The 21,403-nt window shown below is 53.2% G+C and overlaps 1 protein-coding gene across 1 annotated transcript in view; it reads left to right on the forward strand.

The window, feature by feature from the left end:
• The window catches only part of LOC147092215 (calcium-binding protein 2-like), a 52,630-nt gene that overhangs the window by 13,722 nt on the left and 17,505 nt on the right, over positions 1-21,403 (forward strand). The window contains exon 2 of the mRNA XM_085975881.1: positions 18,602-18,632. Coding sequence (XP_085832007.1) covers positions 18,602-18,632 — 31 coding nt within the window. The remainder of the gene's footprint in view (positions 1-18,601; positions 18,633-21,403) is intronic.

Raw genomic sequence — 21,403 nt, forward strand, 5'->3', positions numbered from 1 at the left:
GGGTATATCAGAGTGTTACAGTGAGGGATGTGGGGTATATCAGAGTGTTACAGTGAGGGCTGTGGGGTATATCAGAGTGTTACAGTGAGGGGTGTGGGGTATATCAGAGTGTTACAGTGAGGGGTGTGGGGTATATCAGAGTGTTACAGTGAGGGATGTGGGGTATATCAGAGTGTTACAGTGAGGGCTGTGGGGTATATCAGAGTGTTACAGTGAGGGATGTGAGGTATATCAGAGTGTTACAGTGAGGGGTGTGGGGTATATCAGAGTGTTACAGTGAGGGGTGTGGGGTATATCAGAGTGTTACAGTGAGGGGTGTGGGGTATATCAGAGTGTTACAGTGAGGGGTGTGGGGTATATCAGTGTTACAGTGCGGGGTGTGGGGCATATCAGAGTGTTACAGTGAGGGTGTGGGGTATATCAGAGTGTTACAGTGAGGGGTGTGGGATATATCAGTGTGTTACAGAGAGGTGTGTGGGGCATATCAGAGTGTTACAGTGAGGGTGTGGGGTATATCAGAGTGTTACAGTGAGGGGTGTGTGGTATATCAGTGTGTTACAGTGAGGGGTGTGGGGTATATCAGAGTGTTACAGTGAGGGGTGTGGGGTATATTAGTGTTACAGTGAGGGGTGTGGGGTATATCAGGGTGTTACAGTGAGGGGTGTGGGGTATATTAGTGTTACAGTGAGGGGTGTGGGGTATATCAGAGTGTTACAGTGAGGGGTGTGGGGTATATCAGAGTGTTACAGTGAGGGGTGTGGGGTATATCAGAGTGTTACAGAGAGGTGTGTGGGGTATATTAGTGTTACAGTGAGGGGTGTGGGGTATATCAGAGTGTTACAGAGAGGTGTGTGGGGTATATTAGTGTTACAGTGAGGGGTGTGGGGTATATCAGAGTGTTACAGTGAGGGGTGTGGGGTATATTAGTGTTACAGTGAGGGGTGTGGGGTATATCAGAGTGTTACAGTGAGGGGTGTGGGGTATATCAGAGTGTTACAGTGAGGGGTGTGGGGTATATCAGAGTGTTACAGTGAGGGGTGTGGGGTATATCAGAGTGTTACAGTGAGGGGTGTGGGGTATATCAGTGTTACAGTGAGGGGTGTGGGGTATATCAGAGTGTTGCAGTGAGGGGTGTGGGGTCTATCAGAGTGTTACAGTGAGGTGTGTGGGGTATATCAGAGTGTTACAGTGAGGGCTGTGGGGTATATCAGAGTGTTACAGTGAGGTGTGTGGGGTATATCAGAGTGTTACAGTGAGGGGTGTGGGGTATATCAGAGTGTTACAGTGAGGGGTGTGGGGTATATCAGTGTTACAGTGAGGCGTGTGGGGTATATCAGTGTGTTACAGTGAGGGGTGTGGGGTATATCAGTGTGTTACAGTGAGGGGTGTGGGGTATATCAGAGTGTTACAGTGAGGGGTGTGGGGTATATCGGAGTGTTACAGTGAGGGGTGTGGGGTATATCAGAGTGTTACAGTGATGGGTGTGGGGTATATCAGAGTGTTACAGTGATGGGTGTGGGGTATATCAGAGTGTTACAGTGAGGGGTGTGGGGTATATCAGAGTGTTACAGTGAGGGGTGTGGGGTATATCAGAGTGTTACAGTGAGGGGTGTGGGGTATATCAGAGTGTTACAGTGAGGGGTGTGGGGTATATCAGAGTGTTACAGTGAGGGGTGTGGGGTATATCAGTGTTACAGTGAGGGGTGTGGGGTATATCAGAGTGTTACAGTGAGGGCTGTGGGTATATCAGAGTGTTACAGTGAGGTGTGTGGGGTATATCAGAGTATTACAGTGAGGGGTGTGGGGTATATCAGAGTGTTACAGTGAGGGGTGTGGGGTATATCAGAGTGTTACAGCGAGGGGTGTGGGGTATATCAGAGTGTTACAGTGAGGGGTGTGGGGTATATCAGAGTGTTACAGTGAGGGGTGTGGGGTATATCAGAGTGTTACAGTGAGGGCTGTGGGTATATCAGAGTGTTACAGTGAGGTGTGTGGGGTATATCAGTGTATTACAGTGAGGGGTGTGGGGTATATCAGAGTGTTACAGTGAGGGGTGTGGGGTATATCAGAGTGTTACAGTGAGGGGTGTGGGGTATATCAGAGTGTTACAGTGAGGGGTGTGGGGTATATCAGAGTGTTACAGTGAGGGGTGTGTGGTATATCAGAGTGTTACAGTGATGGGTGTGGGGTATATCAGAGTGTTACAGTGAGGGGTGTGGGGTATATCAGAGTGTTACAGTGAGGGGTGTGGGGTATATCAGAGTGTTACAGTGAGGGGTGTGGGGTATATCAGAGTGTTACAGTGAGGGGTGTGGGGTATATCAGAGTGTTACAGTGAGGGGTGTGGGGTATATCAGAGTGTTACAGTGAGGGGTGTGGGGTATATCGGAGTGTTACAGTGAGGGGTGTGGGGTATATCAGAGTGTTACAGTGAGGGGTGTGGGGTATATCAGAGTGTTACAGTGAGGGGTGTGGGGTATATCAGAGTGTTACAGTGAGGGGTGTGGGGTATATCAGAGTGTTACAGTGAGGGGTGTGGGGTATATCAGTGTGTTACAGTGAGGGGTGTGGGGTATATCAGAGTGTTACAGTGAGGGGTGTGGGGTATATCAGAGTGTTACAGTGAGGGGTGTGGGGTATATCAGAGTGTTACAGTGAGGGGTGTGGGGTATATCAGAGTGTTACAGTGAGGGGTGTGGGGTATATCAGAGTGTTACAGTGAGGGGTGTGGGGTATATCAGAGTGTTACAGTGAGGGGTGTGGGGTATATCAGAGTGTTACAGTGAGGGGTGTGGGGTATATCCGAGTGTTACAGTGAGGGGTGTGGGGTATATCAGAGTGTTACAGTGAGGGGTGTGGGGTATATCAGAGTGTTACAGTGAGGGGTGTGGGGTATATCCGAGTGTTACAGTGAGGGGTGTGGGGTATATCAGAGTGTTACAGTGAGGGGTGTGGGGTATATCAGAGTGTTACAGTGACTGGTGTGGGGTATATCAGAGTGTTACAGTGAGGGGTGTGGGGTATATCAGAGTGTTACAGTGAGGGGTGTGGGGTATATCAGAGTGTTACAGTGAGGGGTGTGGGGTATATCAGAGTGTTACAGTGAGGGGTGTGGGGTATATCAGAGTGTTACAGTGACTGGTGTGGGGTATATCAGAGTGTTACAGTGAGGGGTGTGGGGTATATCAGAGTGTTACAGTGAGGGGTGTGGGGTATATCAGAGTGTTACAGTGAGGGGTGTGGGGTATATCAGAGTGTTACAGTGAGGGGTGTGGGGTATATCAGAGTGTTACAGTGAGGGGTGTGGGGTATATCAGAGTGTTACAGTGAGGGGTGTGGGGTATATCAGAGTGTTGCAGTGAGGGGTGTGGGGTATATCAGAGTGTTACAGTGAGGGGTGTGGGGTCTATCAGAGTGTTACAGTGAGGGGTGTGGGGTATATCAGAGTGTTACAGTGAGGGGTGTGGGGTATATCAGAGTGTTACAGTGAGGGGTGTGGGGTATATCAGAGTCTTACAGTGAGGGGTGTGGGGTATATCAGAGTGTTACAGTGAGGGGTGTGGGGTATATCAGAGTGTTGCAGTGAGGGGTGTGGGGTATATCAGAGTGTTACAGTGAGGGGTGTGGGGTCTATCAGAGTGTTACAGTGAGGGGTGTGAGGTATATCAGAGTGTTACAGTGAGGGGTGTGGGGTATATCAGAGTGTTACAGTGAGGGGTGTGGGGTATATCAGAGTGTTACAGTGAGGGGTGTGGGGTATATCAGAATGTTACAGTGAGGGGTGTGGGGTATATCAGAGTGTTACAGTGAGGGGTGTGGGGTATATCAGTGTGTTACAGTGAGGGGTGTGGGGTATATCAGAGTGTTACAGTGAGGGGTGTGGGGTATATCAGAGTGTTACAGTGAGGGGTGTGGGGTATATCAGAGTATTACAGTGAGGGGTGTAGGGTATATCAGAGTGTTACAGTGAGGGGTGTTGGGTATATCAGAGTGTTACAGTGAGAGGTGTGGGGTATATCAGAGTGTTACAGTGAGGGGTGTGGGGTCTATCAGAGTGTTACAGTGAGGGGTGTGGGGTATATCAGTGTTACAGTGAGGGGTGTGGGGTATATCAGAGTGTTACAGTGAGGGGTGTGGGGTATATCAGAGTGTTACAGTGAGGGGTGTGGTGTATATCAGAGTGTTACAGTGAGGGGTGTGGGGTATATCAGAGTGTTACAGTGAGGGGTGTGGGGTATATCAGAGTGTTACAGTGAGGGGTGTGGGGTATATCAGAGTGTTACAGTGAGGGGTGTGGGGTATATCAGAGTGTTACAGTGAGGGGTGTGGGGTATATCAGTGTGTTACAGTGAGGGGTGTGGGGTATATCAGTGTTACAGTGAGGGGTGTGGTGTATATCAGAGTGTTACAGTGAGGGATGTGGGGTATATCAGAGTGTTACAGTGAGGGGTGTGTGGTATATCAGAGTGTTACAGTGAGGGGTGTGGGGTATATCAGAGTGTTACAGTGAGGGGTGTGGGGTATATCAGAGTGTTGCAGTGAGGGGTGTGGGGTATATCAGAGTGTTACAGTGAGGGGTGTGGGGTATATCAGAGTGTTACAGTGAGGGGTGTGGGGAATATCAGAGTGTTACAGTGAGGGGTGTGGGGTATATCAGAGTGTTACAGTGAGGGGTGTGGGGTATATCAGTGTTACAGTGAGGGGTGTGGGGTATATCAGAGTGTTACAGTGAGGGGTGTGGGGTATATCAGAGTGTTACAGCGAGGGGTGTGGGGTATATCAGAGTGTTACAGTGAGGGGTGTGGGGTATATCAGAGTGTTACAGTGAGGGGTGTGGGGTATATCAGAGTGTTACAGTGAGGGGTGTGGGGTGTATCAGTGTGTTACAGTGAGGGGTGTGGGGTATATCAGTGTTACAGTGAGGGGTGTGGGGTATATCAGAGTGTTACAGTGAGGTGTGTGGGGTATATCAGAGTGTTACAGTGAGGGGTGTGGGGTATATCAGAGTGTTACAGTGAGGGGTGTGGGGTATATCAGAGTGTTACAGTGAGGGGTGTGGGGTATATCAGAGTGTTACAGTGAGGGGTGTGGGGTATATCAGAGTGTTACAGTGAGGGGTGTGGGGTATATCAGAGTGTTACAGTGAGGTGTGTGGGGTATATCAGAGTGTTACAGTGAGGGGTGTGGGGTATATCAGAGTGTTACAGTGAGGGGTGTGGGGTATATCAGTGTTACAGTGAGGGGTGTGGGGTATATCAGAGTGTTACAGTGAGGGGTGTGGGTATATCAGAGTGTTACAGTGAGGGGTGTGGGGTATATCAGAGAGTGTTACAGTGAGGGGTGTGGGGTATATCAGAGTGTTACAGTGAGGGGTGTGGGGTATATCAGTGTGTTACAGTGAGGGGTGTGGGGTATATCAGAGAGTGTTACAGTGAGGGGTGTGGGGTATATCAGTGTGTTACAGTGAGGGGTGTGGGGTATATCAGAGTGTTACAGTGAGGGGTGTGGGGTATATCAGAGAGTGTTACAGTGAGGGGTGTGGGGTATATCAGGGTGTTACAGTGAGGGGTGTGGGGTATATCAGAGTGTTACAGTGAGGGGTGTGGGGTATATCAGAGAGTGTTACAGTGAGGGGTGTGGGGTATATCAGTGTGTTACAGTGAGGGGTGTGGGGTATATCAGAGTGTTACAGTGAGGGGTGTGGGGTATATCAGAGTGTTACAGTGAGGGGTGTGGGGTATATCAGAGTGTTACAGTGAGGGGTGTGGGGTATATCAGAGAGTGTTACAGTGAGGGGTGTGGGGTATATCAGAGTGTTACAGTGAGGGGTGTGGGGTATATCAGTGTGTTACAGTGAGGGGTGTGGGGTATATCAGAGTGTTACAGTGAGGGGTGTGGGGTATATCAGTGTGTTACAGTGAGGGGTGTGGGGTATATCAGAGAGTGTTACAGTGAGGGGTGTGGGGTATATCAGAGTGTTACAGTGAGGGGTGTGGGGTATATCAGAGTGTTACAGTGAGGTGTGTGGGGTATATCAGAGTGTTACAGTGAGGTGTGTGGGGTATATCAGTGTGTTACAGTGAGGGGTGTGGGGTATATCAGAGTGTTACAGTGAGGGGTGTGGGGTATATCAGAGTGTTACAGTGAGTGGTGTGGGGTATATCAGAGTGTTACAGTGATGGGTGTGGGGTATATCAGAGTGTTACAGTGAGGGGTGTGGGGTATATCAGAGTGTTACAGTGAGGGGTGTGGGGTATATCTGAGTGTTACAGTGAGGGGTGTGGGGTATATCAGGGTGTTACAGTGAGGGGTGTGGGGTATATCAGAGTGTTACAGTGAGGGGTGTGGGGTATATCAGAGTGTTACAGTGAGGGGTGTGGGGTATATCAGAGTGTTACAGTGAGGGGTGTGGGGTATATCAGAGTGTTACAGTGAGGGGTGTGGGGTATATCAGAGTGTTACAGTGAGGGGTGTGGGGTATATCAGAGTGTTACAGTGAGGGGTGTGGGGTATATCAGAGTGTTACAGTGAGGGGTGTGGGGTATATCAGAGTGTTACAGTGAGGGGTGTGGGGTATATCAGAGTGTTACAGTGAGGGGTGTGGGGTATATCAGAGTGTTACAGTGAGGGGTGTGGGGTATATCAGAGTGTTACAGTGAGGGGTGTGGGGTATATCAGAGTGTTACAGTGAGGGGTGTGGGGTATATCAGAGTGTTACAGTGAGTCGTTGAAATGGGATTATTCTCATATAAGCTGATTAAATCGGTCAGAAAGCTAAGGAACTATTTTTACGGAACATAATCATGGGATCATGTAAAATAACAGGCAGCACAGGGTGTGTCAAACCGTGTCTATTAAACATGTACAACACAGCCCCTCTCTCTACCCCAGGGGTGACTGGACAGTGATCAGGAGCAGGAACCCTGGCTGATTTCCCCTCTCTCTAACCCAGGGGTCACTGGGCAGTGATCAGGAGCAGGAACCCTGGCTGATTTCCTCTCTCTCTAACCCAGGGGTCACTGGACAGTGATCAGGAGCAGGAACCCTGGCTGATTTCCCCTCTCTCTAACCCAGGGGTCACTGGACAGTGATCAGGAGCAGGAACCCTGGCTGATTTCCCCTCTCTCTAACCCAGGGGTCACTGGGCAGTGATCAGGAGCAGGAACCCTGGCTGATTTCCCCTCTCTCTAACCCAGGGGTCACTGGGCAGTGATCAGGAGCAGGAACCTGGGCTGATTTCCTCTCTCTCTAACCCAGGGGTCACTGGACAGTGATCAGGAGCAGGAACCCTGGCTGATTTACCCTCTCTCTAACCCAGGGGTCACTGGGCACTGATCAGGAGCAGGAACCCTGGCTGATTTCCCCTCTCTCTAACCCAGGGGTCACTGGGCAGTGATCAGGAGCAGGAACCCTGGCTGATTTCCCCTCTCTCTAAACCAGGGGTCACTGGACAGTGATCAGGAGCAGGAACCCTGGCTGATTTCCCCTCTCTCTAACCCAGGGGTCACTGGACAGTGATCAGGAGCAGGAACCCTGGCTGATTTCCCCTCTCTCTAATCCAGGGGTCACTGGACAGTGATCAGGAGCAGGAACCCTGGCTGATTTCCCCTCTCTCTAACCCAGGGGTGACTGGGCAGTGATCAGGAGCAGGAAGCCTGGCTGATTTCCCCTCTCTCTAACCCAGGGGTCACGGGACAGTGATCAGGAGCAGGAACCCTGGCTGATTTCCTCTCTCTCTAACCCAGGGGTCACTGGACAGTGATCAGGAGCAGGAACCCTGGCTGATTTCCCCTCTCTCTAACCCAGGGGTCACTGGGCAGTGATCAGGAGCAGGAACCCTGGCTGATTTCCCCTCTCTCTAACCCAGGGGTCACTGGACAGTGATCAGGAGCAGGAACCCTGGCTGATTTCCCCTCTCTCTAACCCAGGGGTCACGGGACAGTGATCAGGAGCAGGAACCCTGGCTGATTTCCCTTCTCTCTAACCCAGGGGTCACTGGGCAATGATCAGGAGCAGGAACCCTGGCTGATTTCCTCTCTCTCTAACCCAGGGGTCACTGGACAGTGATCAGGAGCAGGAACCCTGGCTGATTTCCTCTCTCTCTAACCCAGGGGTCACTGGACAGTGATCAGGAGCAGGAACCCTGGCTGATTTACCCTCTCTCTAACCCAGGGGTCACTGGACAGTGATCAGGAGCAGGACCCCTGGCTGATTTCCCCTCTCCCTCTAATCCAGGGCTCACTGGACAGTGATCAGGAGCAGGAACCCTGGCTGATTTCCCCTCTCTCTAACCCAGGGGTCACTGGACAGTGATCAGGAGCATGAACCCTGGCTGATTTCCTCTCTCTCTCTAACCCAGGGGTCACTGGACAGTGATCAGGAGCAGGAACCCTGGCTGATTTCCTCTCTCTCTCTAACCCAGGGGTCACTGGACAGTGATCAGGAGCAGGAACCCTGGCTGATTTCCCCTCTCTCTCTAACCCAGGGGTCACTGGACAGTGATCAGGAGCAGGAACCCTGGCTGATTTCCCCCTCTCTCTAACCCAGGGGTCACTGGACAGTGACCAGGAGCAGGAACTCTGGCTGATTTCCCCTCTCTAACCCAGGGGTCAGTGGACAGTGATCAGGAGCAGGAACCCTGGCTGATTTCCCCTCTCTCTAACCCAGGGGTCACTGGACAGTGATCAGGAGCAGGAACCCTGGCTGATTTCCCCTCTCTAACCCAGGGGTCACTGGACAGTGATCAGGAGCAGGAACCCTGGCTGATTTCCCCTCTCTCTAACCCAGGGGTCACTGGACAGTGATCAGGAGCAGGAACCCTGGCTGATTTCCCCTCTCTCGAACCCAGGGATCACTGGGCAGTGATCAGGAGCAGGAACCCTAGCTGATTTCCCCTCTCTCTAACCCAGGGGTCACTGGGCAGTGATCAGGAGCAGGAACCCTGGCTGATTTCCCCTCTCTCTAACCCAGGGGTCACTGGACAGGGATCAGGAGCAGGAACCCTGGCTGATTTCCCCTCTCTCTCTAACCCAGGGGTCACTGGAAAGTGATCAAGAGCAGGAACCCTGGCTGATTTCCTCTCTCTCTAACCCAGGGGTCACTGGACAGTGATCAGGAGCAGGAACCCTGGCTGATTTCCCCTCTCTCTAACCCAGGGGTCACTGGACAGTGATCAGGAGCAGGAACCCTGGCTGATTTCCCCTCTCTCTCTAACCCAATTAGTCTCACTCCCCCCTGCTCTTTCCCCATTACCCAGTCTCTACACATCACTGAAGTCCCTCATCCCTGGAGCCATTCTGGTCAATCTCCCCTTAACCTTCTCTGCTCTAAGGAGAACAATCCCAGCTGCTCCAGTCTCTCCACATCACTGAAGTCCCTCATCGCTGGCACCATTCTGTTCAATCTCCCCTTAACCTTCTCTGCTCTAAGGAGAACAATCCCAGCTTCTCCAGTCTCTCCACATAACTGAAGTCCCTCATCCCTGGTACCATTCTGGTCAATCTCCCCTTAACCTTCTCTGCTCTAAGGAGAACAATCCCAGCTTCTCCAGTCTCTCCACATAACTGAAGACCCTCATCCCCGGCACCATTCTGGTCAATCTCCCCTTAACCTTCTCTGCTCTAAGGAGAACAACCCCAGCTTCTCCAGTCTCTCCACATCACTGAAGTCCCTCATCCCTGGTACCATTCTGGTCAATCTCCCCTTAACCTTCTCTGCTCTAAGGAGAACAATCCCAGCTTCTCCAGTCTCTCCACGTAACTGAGGTCCCTCATCCCTGGTACCATTCTGGTCAATCTCCTCTTAACCTTCTCTGCTCTAAGGAGAACAATCCCAGCTTCTCCAGTCTCTCCACGTAACTGAAGTCCCTCATCCCTGGTACCATTCTGGTCAATCTCCCCTTAACCTTCTCTGCTCTAAGGAGAACAATCCCAGCTTCTCCAGTCTCTCCACGTAACTGAAGTCCCTCATCCCTGGGACCATTCTGGTCAATCTCCTCTTAACCTTCTCTGCTCTAAGGAGAACAATCCCAGCTTCTCCAGTCTCTCCACATCACTGAAGTCCCTCATCCCCGGTACCATTCTGGTCAATCTTCCCTTAACCTTCTCTGCTCTAAGGAGAACAATCCCAGTGTGGTAAACCACTTTTTTGCTCAGAGTTCTGAACGCCCAAGTGAGCCCTAAAGTATTCGCACTCATCCGGGACCTCAAAACATACGAGGACGCCATCAACCGGCTGAAAAGACAGTACCAAACCCCGGTAAATTCCATGTATGCCAGACACCTCCTAAGATCCCGCCCGCAACAGCCAGGAGAGCCCGTGGAGGAATTTTTACGGGTGCTACAAGCACTCGGCAGAGACTGTAACTTTAAAGCGGTAACGGCTGCAGAAAATACTGAAGACAATGTCCGCGATGCCTTCGTGAAAGGCCTGCGGTCCGACTACTCACGGCAAAGACTACTGGAAGCAAGGGACCTCGACCTGGACAAAGCTGCAGCCCTCGCTCTCTCTCTAGAGGTGGCCCATCGGGACCTCGAGGCATACTCAAGGTACTGTAACTCGCGACCCTGAGACTTGGGACCGACCCCGACCGCGATACCCCCCGCAGCACCCCCCCTGGGACCTACCTCAGCGTCGGCGTCCCGGACCCAATCGAGACCGCCACCCCCGGTACCGGCTCCGACATCGGACCCCCGCGATCGGGCCGCCGGCTGCTTCTTCTGTGGCCAGGCGAAACACCCGAGGTCGCGCTGCCCAGCCAAGAACTCTACCTGCTCAAACTGTTTGAAGAAAGGCCACTTCACTAAGGCCTGCAGAGGTGGATCATCAGAGGCCAGCAGTGCCTCATGCGAGCTGTGGGGGCGGCCATCTTCCTTCAAGGCAACAGAGGCCAGCATCCCCACATGTGAGTCATGGGGCGGCCATCTTTGATACAGGCAACCGACACCAGCAGTGCCTCATGTGAGTTACGGGGGGCAGCCATCTTCTCCGCCATTTTGTCCAACCTCGTGGGAGATGCCATTTTACCCACCACGCTCGACCGCCACCGTGCCTCTAGACCCGACTACCGCCTCACCCGCAGACTACAACGACTCGCTCAGCTATACACTAGCCTCCGTCTCACTGGACCAAGCCCGCCCGCATCACCTGTCCAAGTCAATGATGGACATCAGAGTAAACGGCCACGCCACGACCTGCCTGTTCGACAGCGGAAGCACGGAGAGTTTCATCCACCCAGACACGGTGAGCCACTACTCCCTCCCTGTCCTGCCAACGCGCAACCGGATCTCGATGGCATCGAGATCCCACGCCACAGACATCAGCGGCTACTGTGTTGTGACCCTATCGGTTAAGGGTACGGAGTATAAAAATTTTAAACTCCTCGTCCTCCCCCAGCAATGCGCCGCCGTCCTACTAGGGCTAGACTTCCAATCCCACCTCCAAAGCGTCACGCTAGCATACGGCGGACCCCTCCCCCCACTCACAGTCGACAACCAACAGATTTTAAACCGCCCACCGCGTAACACCTGCGGCCTATCCACCCTCAAGGTCCCGCCACCTTCCCTGTTCGCTAACCTCACCCCCGACTGCAAACCCGTCGCGACCAAGAGCAGGCGGTACAGCGCCGGGGACAGAGCTTTCATTAGCTCTGAGGTGCAGCGTCTCCTGAAGGAGGGCATCATCGAGGGGAGCACCAGCCCCTGGCGTGCCCAGGTCGTGGTCGTTAAGACCGGCAATAAAAACCGCCTGGTCATCGACTACAGCCAGACCATAAACAGGTACACCCAGCTGGACGCATACCCCCTTCCCCGCATATCTGATATGGTCAATCAGATTGCGCAGTACCGGGTATTCTCCACCATCGACCTTAAGTCGGCCTATCACCAACTCCCTATCCGCCCTGAGGACCGCCAGTATACAGCCTTCGAGGCGAACGGCCGCCTCTACCACTTCCTTAGGGTTCCCTTCGGCGTCACCAACGGGGTTTCGGTCTTCCAAAGGGAGATGGACCGGATGGTTGACCAGAACGGGCTGCATGCCACGTTCCCCTACCTAGATAACGTCACCATCTGCGGCCGCGACCGGCAGGACCATGACGTTAATCTGGAGAGATTCCTCCGTACGGCCCAACGGCTGAACCTCACCTACAATAAGGAGAAATGTGTGTTTAACACCTCGCGCCTTGCCATCCTCGGCTGTGTAGTAGAGAACGGAGTCATCGGCCCCGACCCCGAAAGAATGCGTCCCCTCATGGAGCTACCCCTCCCCCACTGTCCAAAGGCTCTGAAGAGAACCCTGGGGCTCTTCGCCTACTATGCCCAATGGGTGCCCAATTATGCAGACAAAGCCAGACCCCTCATGAAGTCCACATCCTTCCCCCTTACGGAGGAAGCGTGCGCAGCCTTCTCCCTCATTAAGGGAGACATCGCCAAGGCCACAATGCATGCAGTGGACGAGTCCATCCCCTTCCAAGTGGAGAGCGATGCATCCGACTTCGCCCTAGCCGCTACCCTTAACCAGGAGGGGAGACCGGTGGCCTTCTTCTCAAGGACCCTACAGGGCCCTGAGATCCGACACTCGTCGGTCGAGAAGGAGGCCCAAGCGATTGTGGAGGCGGTACGACGCTGGAGGCATTACCTGGCAGGCAAACGATTTACCCTCCTCACCGACCAGCGTTCGGTCGCTTTTATGTTTAATAACAAGCTGAGGGGCAAAATCAAGAATGACAAGATATTGAGGTGGAGAATCGAACTATCCACCTATGATTATGATATCTTGTACCGGCCAGGTAAGCTGAACGATCCCCCTGATGCTCTGTCACAAATTACATGCGCCAGCGCGCAAAGTGATAGACTTCAGACCCTCCACAACGACCTCTGCCACCCCGGGGTCACCAGACTTTACCACTTCATTAAGGCCCGCAACCTGCCATACTCCATCGAGGAGGTCAGGACCATGACCAGGAACTGCCAGACCTGTGCCGAGTGCAAACCGCACTTCTTTAGGCCGGACAGAGCAAGCCTGATCAAGGCCACCCGCCCCTTCGAGCGCCTGAGCATCGACTTTAAGGGGCCCCTCCCGTCCTCTGACCGTAATGTGTACTTCCTCAACATCGTTGATGAGTACTCCCGTTTCCCCTTTGCCTTCCCCTGCCCAGACATGACCAGTACCACGGTCATTAAATGCCTGAACGACCTCTTCGCCTTGTTCGGGTTCCCAAACTATATACATAGTGACCGGGGCTCCTCCTTCATGAGCGAGGAACTCCGTCAGTTCCTACTAGCGAGAGGTATTGCTGCAAGCAGGACCACCAGCTACAACCCCCGAGGGAACGGCCAGGTAGAAAGAGAGAACGCGACGGTATGGAAGGCCGTCCTCTTAGCCTTAAAGTCTAAGGGCCTCCCAGCCTCCCGCTGGCAGGAAGTCCTCCCGGCAGCTCTGCACTCCATCCGGTCACTACTTTGCACTGCCGTCAACGCCACCCCCCATGAACGAATGTTTGCTTTCCCCAGGAAGTCGACTACGGGAACCACACTACCAACCTGGCTGACCTCCCCGGGGCCCGTCCTGCTGCGAAAGCACGTGAGGACCCATAAAACAGACCCCCTGGTCGAGAAGGTGAACCTCCTGCATGCCAACCCCCAGTACGCCTATGTGGCTTACCCGGACGGGCGGGAGGACACAGTCTCCTTGCGAGACCCTCGGGCATTCCGGAGACACCACCTTTACCCCCCCCACCGCCCCCCCAATTCCAGCTCAGGTAGACGGCATGCCGGAACCCCACGAGCCTTCGCCGACCACGCAGACACCAGCATCAACACCGGAGAATGCAACACCGCCGCTGCGACGATCAGATAGGCTTACGAGGCCTCCGGACAGACTGACTTACCAGAACTGGTAGTACACTTCACCCCGCCGGACTCAAATCGAAACAAGGGGTGAATGTGGTAAACCACTTTTATCGTTCACTATCGTTACACTATAGTTATCACTGTTATATCGTTATCACTGTTCACACTGTTGTATCACTATACGAGGTCGCCTCTTGTCACGCTGTTATACCTGGGCTGACCACTGCTGACTCCGCCCATGGCTCCACCTACCTGCCCAGGTATAAAGGTGGTCGACTGGCTGGTATTCCTCCTTGTTGGATCCGATCACCCACGAGGGTGGGCTCTGTTATTTAGCCAATAAAAACCGATAGTTACTTTCTTAACTCGTCGCTTTTCATTGGATGAATTGATAGGTATATCACCCAGCTTCTCCAGTCTCTCCACATAACTGAAGTCCCTCATCCCTGGTACCATTCTGGTCAATCTCCCCTTAACCTTCTCTGCTCTAAGGAGAACAATCCCAGCTTCTCCAGTCTCTCCACATCATTGAAGTCCCTCATCCCTGGTACCATTCTGGTCAATCTCCCCTTAACCTTCTCTGCTCTAAGGAGAACAACCCACATTTATACAGCACCTTTAACAGAGTAAAACGTCCAAAGGCACTTCACAGGAGCGTACATCAGACATTAATTTGATATTAACCAACATAAGAAGATTTTAGGACTGGTGACCAAAAGCTTGGTCAAAGAGGTCGGTTTTAAGGAGCGTCTTGAAGGAGGAGAGAGAGGCGGAGAGGTTTAGGGAGGGAATTTCAGAGCTCAGGGCCCAGGCAGCTGAAGGCACGGCCGCCAATGGCGGAGCGATGGAAATCGGGGGATGTGCAAGAGGCCAGAATTAGAGGAACGCAGAGCTCTCGGAGGGTTGTAGGGGCTGGAGGAGGTTACAGAGATAGGGAGGGTTGTAGGGGCTGGAGGAGGTTACAGAGATAGGGAGGGTTGTAGGGGCTGGAGGAGGTTACAGAGATGGGGAGGGCTGTAGGGCTGGAGGAGGTTACAGAGACGGGGAGGGTTGTAGGGGCTGGACGAGGTTACAGAGATAGGGAGGGTTGTAGGGGCTGGAGGAGGTTCCAGAGACAGGGAGGGCTGTCGGGGCTGGAGGAGGTTACAGAGATGGGGAGGGTTGTAGGGGGTGGAGGAGGTTATAGAGATAGGGAGGGTTGTCGGGGCTGGAGGAGGTTACAGAGATAGGGAGGGTTGTAGGGGCTGGAGGAGGTTACAGAGGTAGGGAGGGTTGTCAGGGCTGGAGGAGGTTACAGAAATGGGGAGGGTTGTAGGGGGTGGAGGAGGTTACAGAGATGGGGAGGGTTGTAGGGGGTGGAGGAGGTTACAGAGATAGGGAGGGTTGTAGGGGCTGGAGGATGTTACAGAGATAGGGAGGGTTGTAGGGGCTGGAGGTGGTTACAGAGATAGGGAGGGTTGTAGGGGCTGGAGGAGGTTCCAGAGACAGGGAGGATTGTCGGGGCTGGAGGAGATTACAGTGATAGGGAGGGTTGTCGGGGCTGGAGGAGGTTACAGAAATAGGGAGGGTTGTAGGGGGTGGAGGAGGTTACAGAGATAGGGAGGGTTGTCGGGGCTGGAGGACATTACAGAGATAGGGAGGGTTGTCAGGGCTGGAGGAGGTTACAGAAATAGGGAGGGTTGTCGGGGCTGGAGGAGGTTACAGAGATGGGGAGGGTTGTAGTGGGTGGAGGAGGTTACAGAGATGGGGAGGGTTGTAGAGGGTGGAGGAGGTTACAGAGATAGGGAGGGTTGTAGGGCTGGAGGAGGTTACAGAGACAGGGAGGGTTGTAGGGGCTGGAGGAGGTTACAGAGATAGGGAGGGTTGTAGGGGCTGGAGGAGGTTACGGAGATAGGGAGGGTTGTAGGGGCTGGAGGAGGTTACAGAGATGGGGAGGGCTGTAGGGCTGGAGGAGGTAACAGAGACGGGGAGGGTTGTAGGGAGCTGGAGGAGGTTACAGAGATAGGGAGGGTTGTAGGGGGCTGGAGGAGGTTACAGAGATAGGGAGGGTTGTAGGGGGCTGGAGGAGGTTACAGAGATAGGGAGGGTTGTAGGGGCTGGAGGAGGTTACAGAGATAGGGAGGGTTGTAGGGGCTGGAAGAGGTTCCAGAGACAGGGAGGGTTGTCGGGCTGGAGGAGGTTACAGAGATGGGGAGGATTGTAGGGGGTGGAGGAGGTTACAGAGATGGGGAGGGTTGTAGGGGGTGGAGGAGGTTACAGAGATAGGGAGCGTTGTAGGGCTGGAGGAGGTTACAGAGATAGGGAGTGTTGTAGGGGCTGGAGGAGGTTCCAGAGACAGGGAGGGTTGTCGAGGCTGGAGGAGGTTACAGAGATGGGGAGGGTTGTATGGGGTGGAGGCGGTTACAGGGATGGGGAGGGTTGTAGCGGGTGGAGGAGGTTACAGAGAGAGGGAGGGTTGTAGGGCTGGAGGAGGTTAGAGAGACAGGGAGGGTTGTAGGGGCTGGAGGAGGTTACAGAGATAGGGAGGGTTGTAGGGGCTGGAAGAGGTTCCAGAGACAGGGAGGGTTGTCGGGCTGGAGGAGGTTACAGAGATGGGGAGGATTGTAGGGGGTGGAGGAGGTTACAGAGATGGGGAGGGTTGTAGCGGGTGGAGGAGGTTACAGAGATAGGGAGCGTTGTAGGGCTGGAGGAGGTTACAGAGATAGGGAGTGTTGTAGGGGCTGGAGGAGGTTCCAGAGACAGGGAGGGTTGTCGAGGCTGGAGGAGGTTACAGAGATGGGGAGGGTTGTATGGGGTGGAGGAGGTTACAGGGATGGGGAGGGTTGTAGCGGGTGGAGGAGGTTACAGAGAGAGGGAGGGTTGTAGGGCTGGAGGAGGTTAGAGAGACAGGGAGGGTTGTAGGGGCTGGAGGAGGTTACAGAGATAGGGAGGGTTGTAGGGGCTGGAGGAAGTTACAGAGATAGGAAGTGTTGTAGCGGCTGGAGGAGGTTACAGAGACGGGGAGGGTTGCAGGGCTGGAGGAGGTTACAGTGATAGGAAGGGTTGTCGGGGGCTGGAGGAGGTTACAGAGATAGGGAGGGTTGTAGGGGCTGGAGGAGGTTACAGAGATAGGGAGGGTTGTAGGAGCTGGAGGAGGTTACAGAGATAAGGAGGGTTGTAGGGCTGGAGGAGGTTCCAGAGATAGGAAGGGTTGTAGGGGCTGGAGGAGGTTACAGAGATAGGGAGAGTTGTAGGGGATGGAGCAGGTTACAGAGATAGGGAGGGTTGTAGGGGCTGGAGGAGGTTACAGAGATAGGGAGAGTTGTAGGGGCTGGAGGAGGTTACAGAGATAGGGAGGGTTGTAGGGCTGGAGGAGGTTACAGAGATAGGGAGGGTTGTAGGGGCAGGAGGAGTTTACAGAGATAGCGAGGGTTGTTGGGGCTGGAGGAGGTTACAGAGATAGGGAGGGTTGTAGGGGCTGGAGGAGGGTACAGAGATAGGGAGGGTTGTAGGGGCTGGAGGAGGTTACAGAGATAGGGAGGGTTGTAGGGCTGGAGGAGGTTACAGAGACAGGGAGGGTTGTAGGGGCTGGAGGAGGTTACAGAGATAGGGAGGGTTGTAGGGGCTGGAGGAGGTTCCAGAGACAGGGAGGGTTGTCGAGGCTGGAGGAGGTTACAGAGATGGGGAGGGTTGTATGGGGTGGAGGAGGTTACAGGGATGGGGAGGGTTGTAGGGGGTGGAGGAGGTTACAGAGAGAGGGAGGGTTGTAGGGCTGGAGGAGGTTAGAGAGACAGGGAGGGTTGTAGGGGCTGGAGGAGGTTACAGAGATAGGGAGGGTTGTAGGGGCTGGAGGAAGTTACAGAGATAGGAAGTGTTGTAGCGGCTGGAGGAGGTTACAGAGACGGGGAGGGTTGTAGGGCTGGAGGAGGTTACAGTGATAGGGAGGGTTGTCGGGGGCTGGAGGAGGTTACAGAGATAGGGAGGGTTGTAGGGGCTGGAGGAGGTTACAGAGATAGGGAGGGTTGTAGGAGCTGGAGGGGGTTACAGAGATAAGGAGGGTTGTCGGGCTGGAGGAGGTTCCAGAGATAGGAAGGGTTGTAGGGGCTGGAGGAGGTTACAGAGATAGGGAGAGTTGTAGGGGATGGAGGAGGTTACAGAGATAGGGAGGGTTGTAGGGCTGGAGGAGGTTACAGAGATAGGGAGGGATGTAGGGGCAGGAGGAGTTTACAGAGATAGCGAGGGTTGTTGGGGCTGGAGGAGGTTACAGAGATAGGGAGGGTTGTAGGGGCTGGAGGAGGTTACAGAGATAGGGAGGGTTGTAGGGGCTGGAGGAGGTTACAGAGATAGGGAGGGTTGTAGGGGCTGGAGGAGGTTACAGAGATAGGGAGGGTTGTAGCGGCTGGAGGAGGTTACAGAGATAGGGAGGGTTGTAGGGGCTGGAGGAGGTTATAGAGATAACAGAGGGGACGAGTCTATGGAGGGATTTGGGAACACAAGTGGAGAATTTTAAAAAAGAAATCAAAGCCAATCCCAGATTCTCAAGTCTCTCCACATAACTGCAGGCCCTCATCTCCGAGTATCATCCTGGTAAACCTCCTCTGCACCATCTCCATGGCCTTGACCTCCTAGTAGTGATGATAGATGGCAGAGTAACACACGAGGGCGAGGTAGTGTAGGCGTCCAATCAGTGCTGTGTCAGTGTCAGTGGGGAATAGCTGGGCAACGTGTGTTGGAATTTAAATTACTCAACTTCTGTCACTTGTGACCAACAGGAGCGAGAACTGACTGTGGAAGAATTGGAAGGTGGGTACAGACGACAAATAGTAACACCCAGCCCGCCCGTGATTTCACTTAACGCGAGATAACTGAAAACACCGTCCGTCAGGGACCCTGTTTAAAGAGGGAGTCTCTCCGTCAGGGACCCTGTTTAAAGAGGGAGTCTCTCCGTCAGGGACCCTGTTTACAGAGGGAGTCTCTCCGTCAGGGACCCTGTTTACAGAGGGAGTCTCTCCATCAGGGACCCTGTTTAAAGAGGGAGTCTCTCCATCAGGGACCCTGTTTAAAGAGGGAGTCTCTCCGTCAGGGACCCTGTTTAAAGAGGGAGTCTCTCCGTCAGGGACCCTGTTTAAAGAGGGAGTCTCTCCGTCAGGGACCCTGTTTAAAGAGGGAGTCTCTCCGTCGGGGACCCTGTTTAAAGAGGGAGTCTCTCCGTCAGGGACCCTGTTTAAAGAGGGAGTCTCTCCGTCAGGGACCCTGTTTAAAGAGGGAGTCTCTCCGTCAGGGACCCTGTTTAAAGAGGGAGTCTCTCCGTCAGGGACCCTGTTTAAAGAGGGAGTCTCTCCGTCAGGGACCCTGTTTAAAGAGGGAGTCTCTCCGTCAGGGACCCTGTTTAAAGAGGGAGTCTCTCCGTCAGGGACCCTGTTTACAGAGGGAGTCTCTCCGTCACGGACCCTGTTTAAAGAGGGAGTCTCTCCGTCAGGGACCCTGTTTACAGAGGGAGTCTCTCCGTCACGGACCCTGTTTAAAGAGGGAGTCTCTCCGTCAGGGACCCTGTTTAAAGAGGGAGTCTCTCCGTCAGGGACCCTGTTTAAAGAGGGAGTCTCTCCGTCAGGGACCCTGTTTAAAGAGGGAGTCTCTCCGTCAGGGACCCTGTTTAAAGAGGGAGTCTCTCCGTCAGGGACCCTGTTTAAAGAGGGAGTCTCTCCGTCAGGGACCCTGTTTAAAGAGGGAGTCTCTCCGTCAGGGACCCTGTTTACAGAGGGAGTCTCTCCGTCAGGGACCCTGTTTAAAGAGGGAGTCTCTCCGTCAGGGACCCTGTTTAAAGAGGGAGTCTCTCCATCAGGGACCCTGTTTAAAGAGGGAGTCTCTCCGTCAGGGACCCTGTTTACAGAGGGAGTCTCTCCGTCAGGGACCCTGTTTAAAGAGGGAGTCTCTCCGTCAGGGACCCTGTTTAAAGAGGGAGTCTCTCCGTCAGGGACCCTGTTTAAAGAGGGAGTCTCTCCGTCAGGGACCCTGTTTAAAGAGGGAGTCTCTCCATCAGGGACCCTGTTTACAGAGGGAGTCTCTCCGTCACGGACCCTGTTTAAAGAGGGAGTCTCTCCGTCAGGGACCCTGTTTAAAGAGGGAGTCTCTCCGTCAGGGACCCTGTTTAAAGAGGGAGTCTCTCCGTCAGGGACCCTGTTTACAGAGGGAGTCTCTCCGTCACGGACCCTGTTTAAAGAGGGAGTCTCTCCGTCAGGGACCCTGTTTAAAGAGGGAGTCTCTCCGTCAGGGACCCTGTTTAAAGAGGGAGTCTCTCCGTCAGGGACCCTGTTTACAGAGGGAGTCTCTCCGTCAGGGACCCTGTTTAAAGAGGGAGTCTCTCCGTCAGGGACCCTGTTTAAAGAGGGAGTCTCTTTTAGACATAGACATAAACATAGAAGAGAGGAGCAGGAGGAGGCCATTCGGCCCCTCAAGCCTGCTCCGCCGTTCAATGTGATCATGGCTGATCAGCCAAATTCAGTACCCGGCCCCTGCTTTCTTCCCATACCCCTTGATCCCAGTAGCCTTAAGAAATATATCCAACTCCTTCTTGAATATATTTAATGAATTGGCCTCTACTGCCTTCTGTGGTAGAGAATTCCACAGGTTCACCACTCTCTGGGTGAAGAAATTCCTCATTTCTGTCCTAAATGGCTTACCCCTTATCCTTAGACTGTGTTTTCTACCAAAAATTCTCACAAATATGCCCTGAATTCAGAAATCTGACTGACAACCAAAAATTCCCATTCCTACTGGGGGAGGAGAGAAGCTGTGTAACACTGGCGGCACACTATGTTACAGCTTGCCATGAACAGAGGGACAACCAGTAAACTAAGACAAGAGTATATATAAACAAGGCGAAAATATATTTATGAACTCAGGGATATACCTGTTTATACACTGTGTGAATGGAACCGCGTTTATGTGTTCAACCATAAATGTATTTTGATGCTTTGGCAACATAAGATGTACCTTATCATGCCAATAAAGCGATTTGTATTGTATTATTGTATTGTGTCCCCTGGTTCTGGACTCCCCGACCTTCGGGAACATCCTTCCTGCATCTAGTCTGCCCAGTCCTGTCAGAATGTTATAAGTTTCAATGCGATACCCTCTCATTCTTCTAAACTTCAGCGAGTACAAGCCCAATCGACCCAATCTCTCCTCATACGTCATTCCTGCCATCCCAGGTATCAGCCTGGTGAATCCTCGCTGAACTCCTTCCATGGCAAGAACATCCTTCCTCAGATAAGGCGACCAAATCTGCACACAATACTCAAGATGTGGTCTCACCAAGGCCCTGTACAACTGCAGCAAGACATCCTTGTTCCTGTACTCAAACCCTCTCGCTACGAAGGCCAACATACCATTTGCCTTCTTAACCGCCTGCTGCACCTGCATGCTTACCTTCAGCGACTGATGCACAAGGACACCCAGGTCTCGTTGCACTTCCCCTTCTCCCAATCTATTGCCATTCAGATAATAATCTGCCTTCCTGTTTTTGCCACCAAAGTGGATAACCTCACATTTATCCACGTTATATTGCATCTGCC

Source organism: Somniosus microcephalus, unplaced genomic scaffold, assembly GCF_052327205.1.
Source record: "Somniosus microcephalus isolate GS21.2 unplaced genomic scaffold, FLI_Smic_1.0 unresolved_chr2, whole genome shotgun sequence".
NCBI lineage: Eukaryota > Metazoa > Chordata > Chondrichthyes > Squaliformes > Somniosidae > Somniosus > Somniosus microcephalus.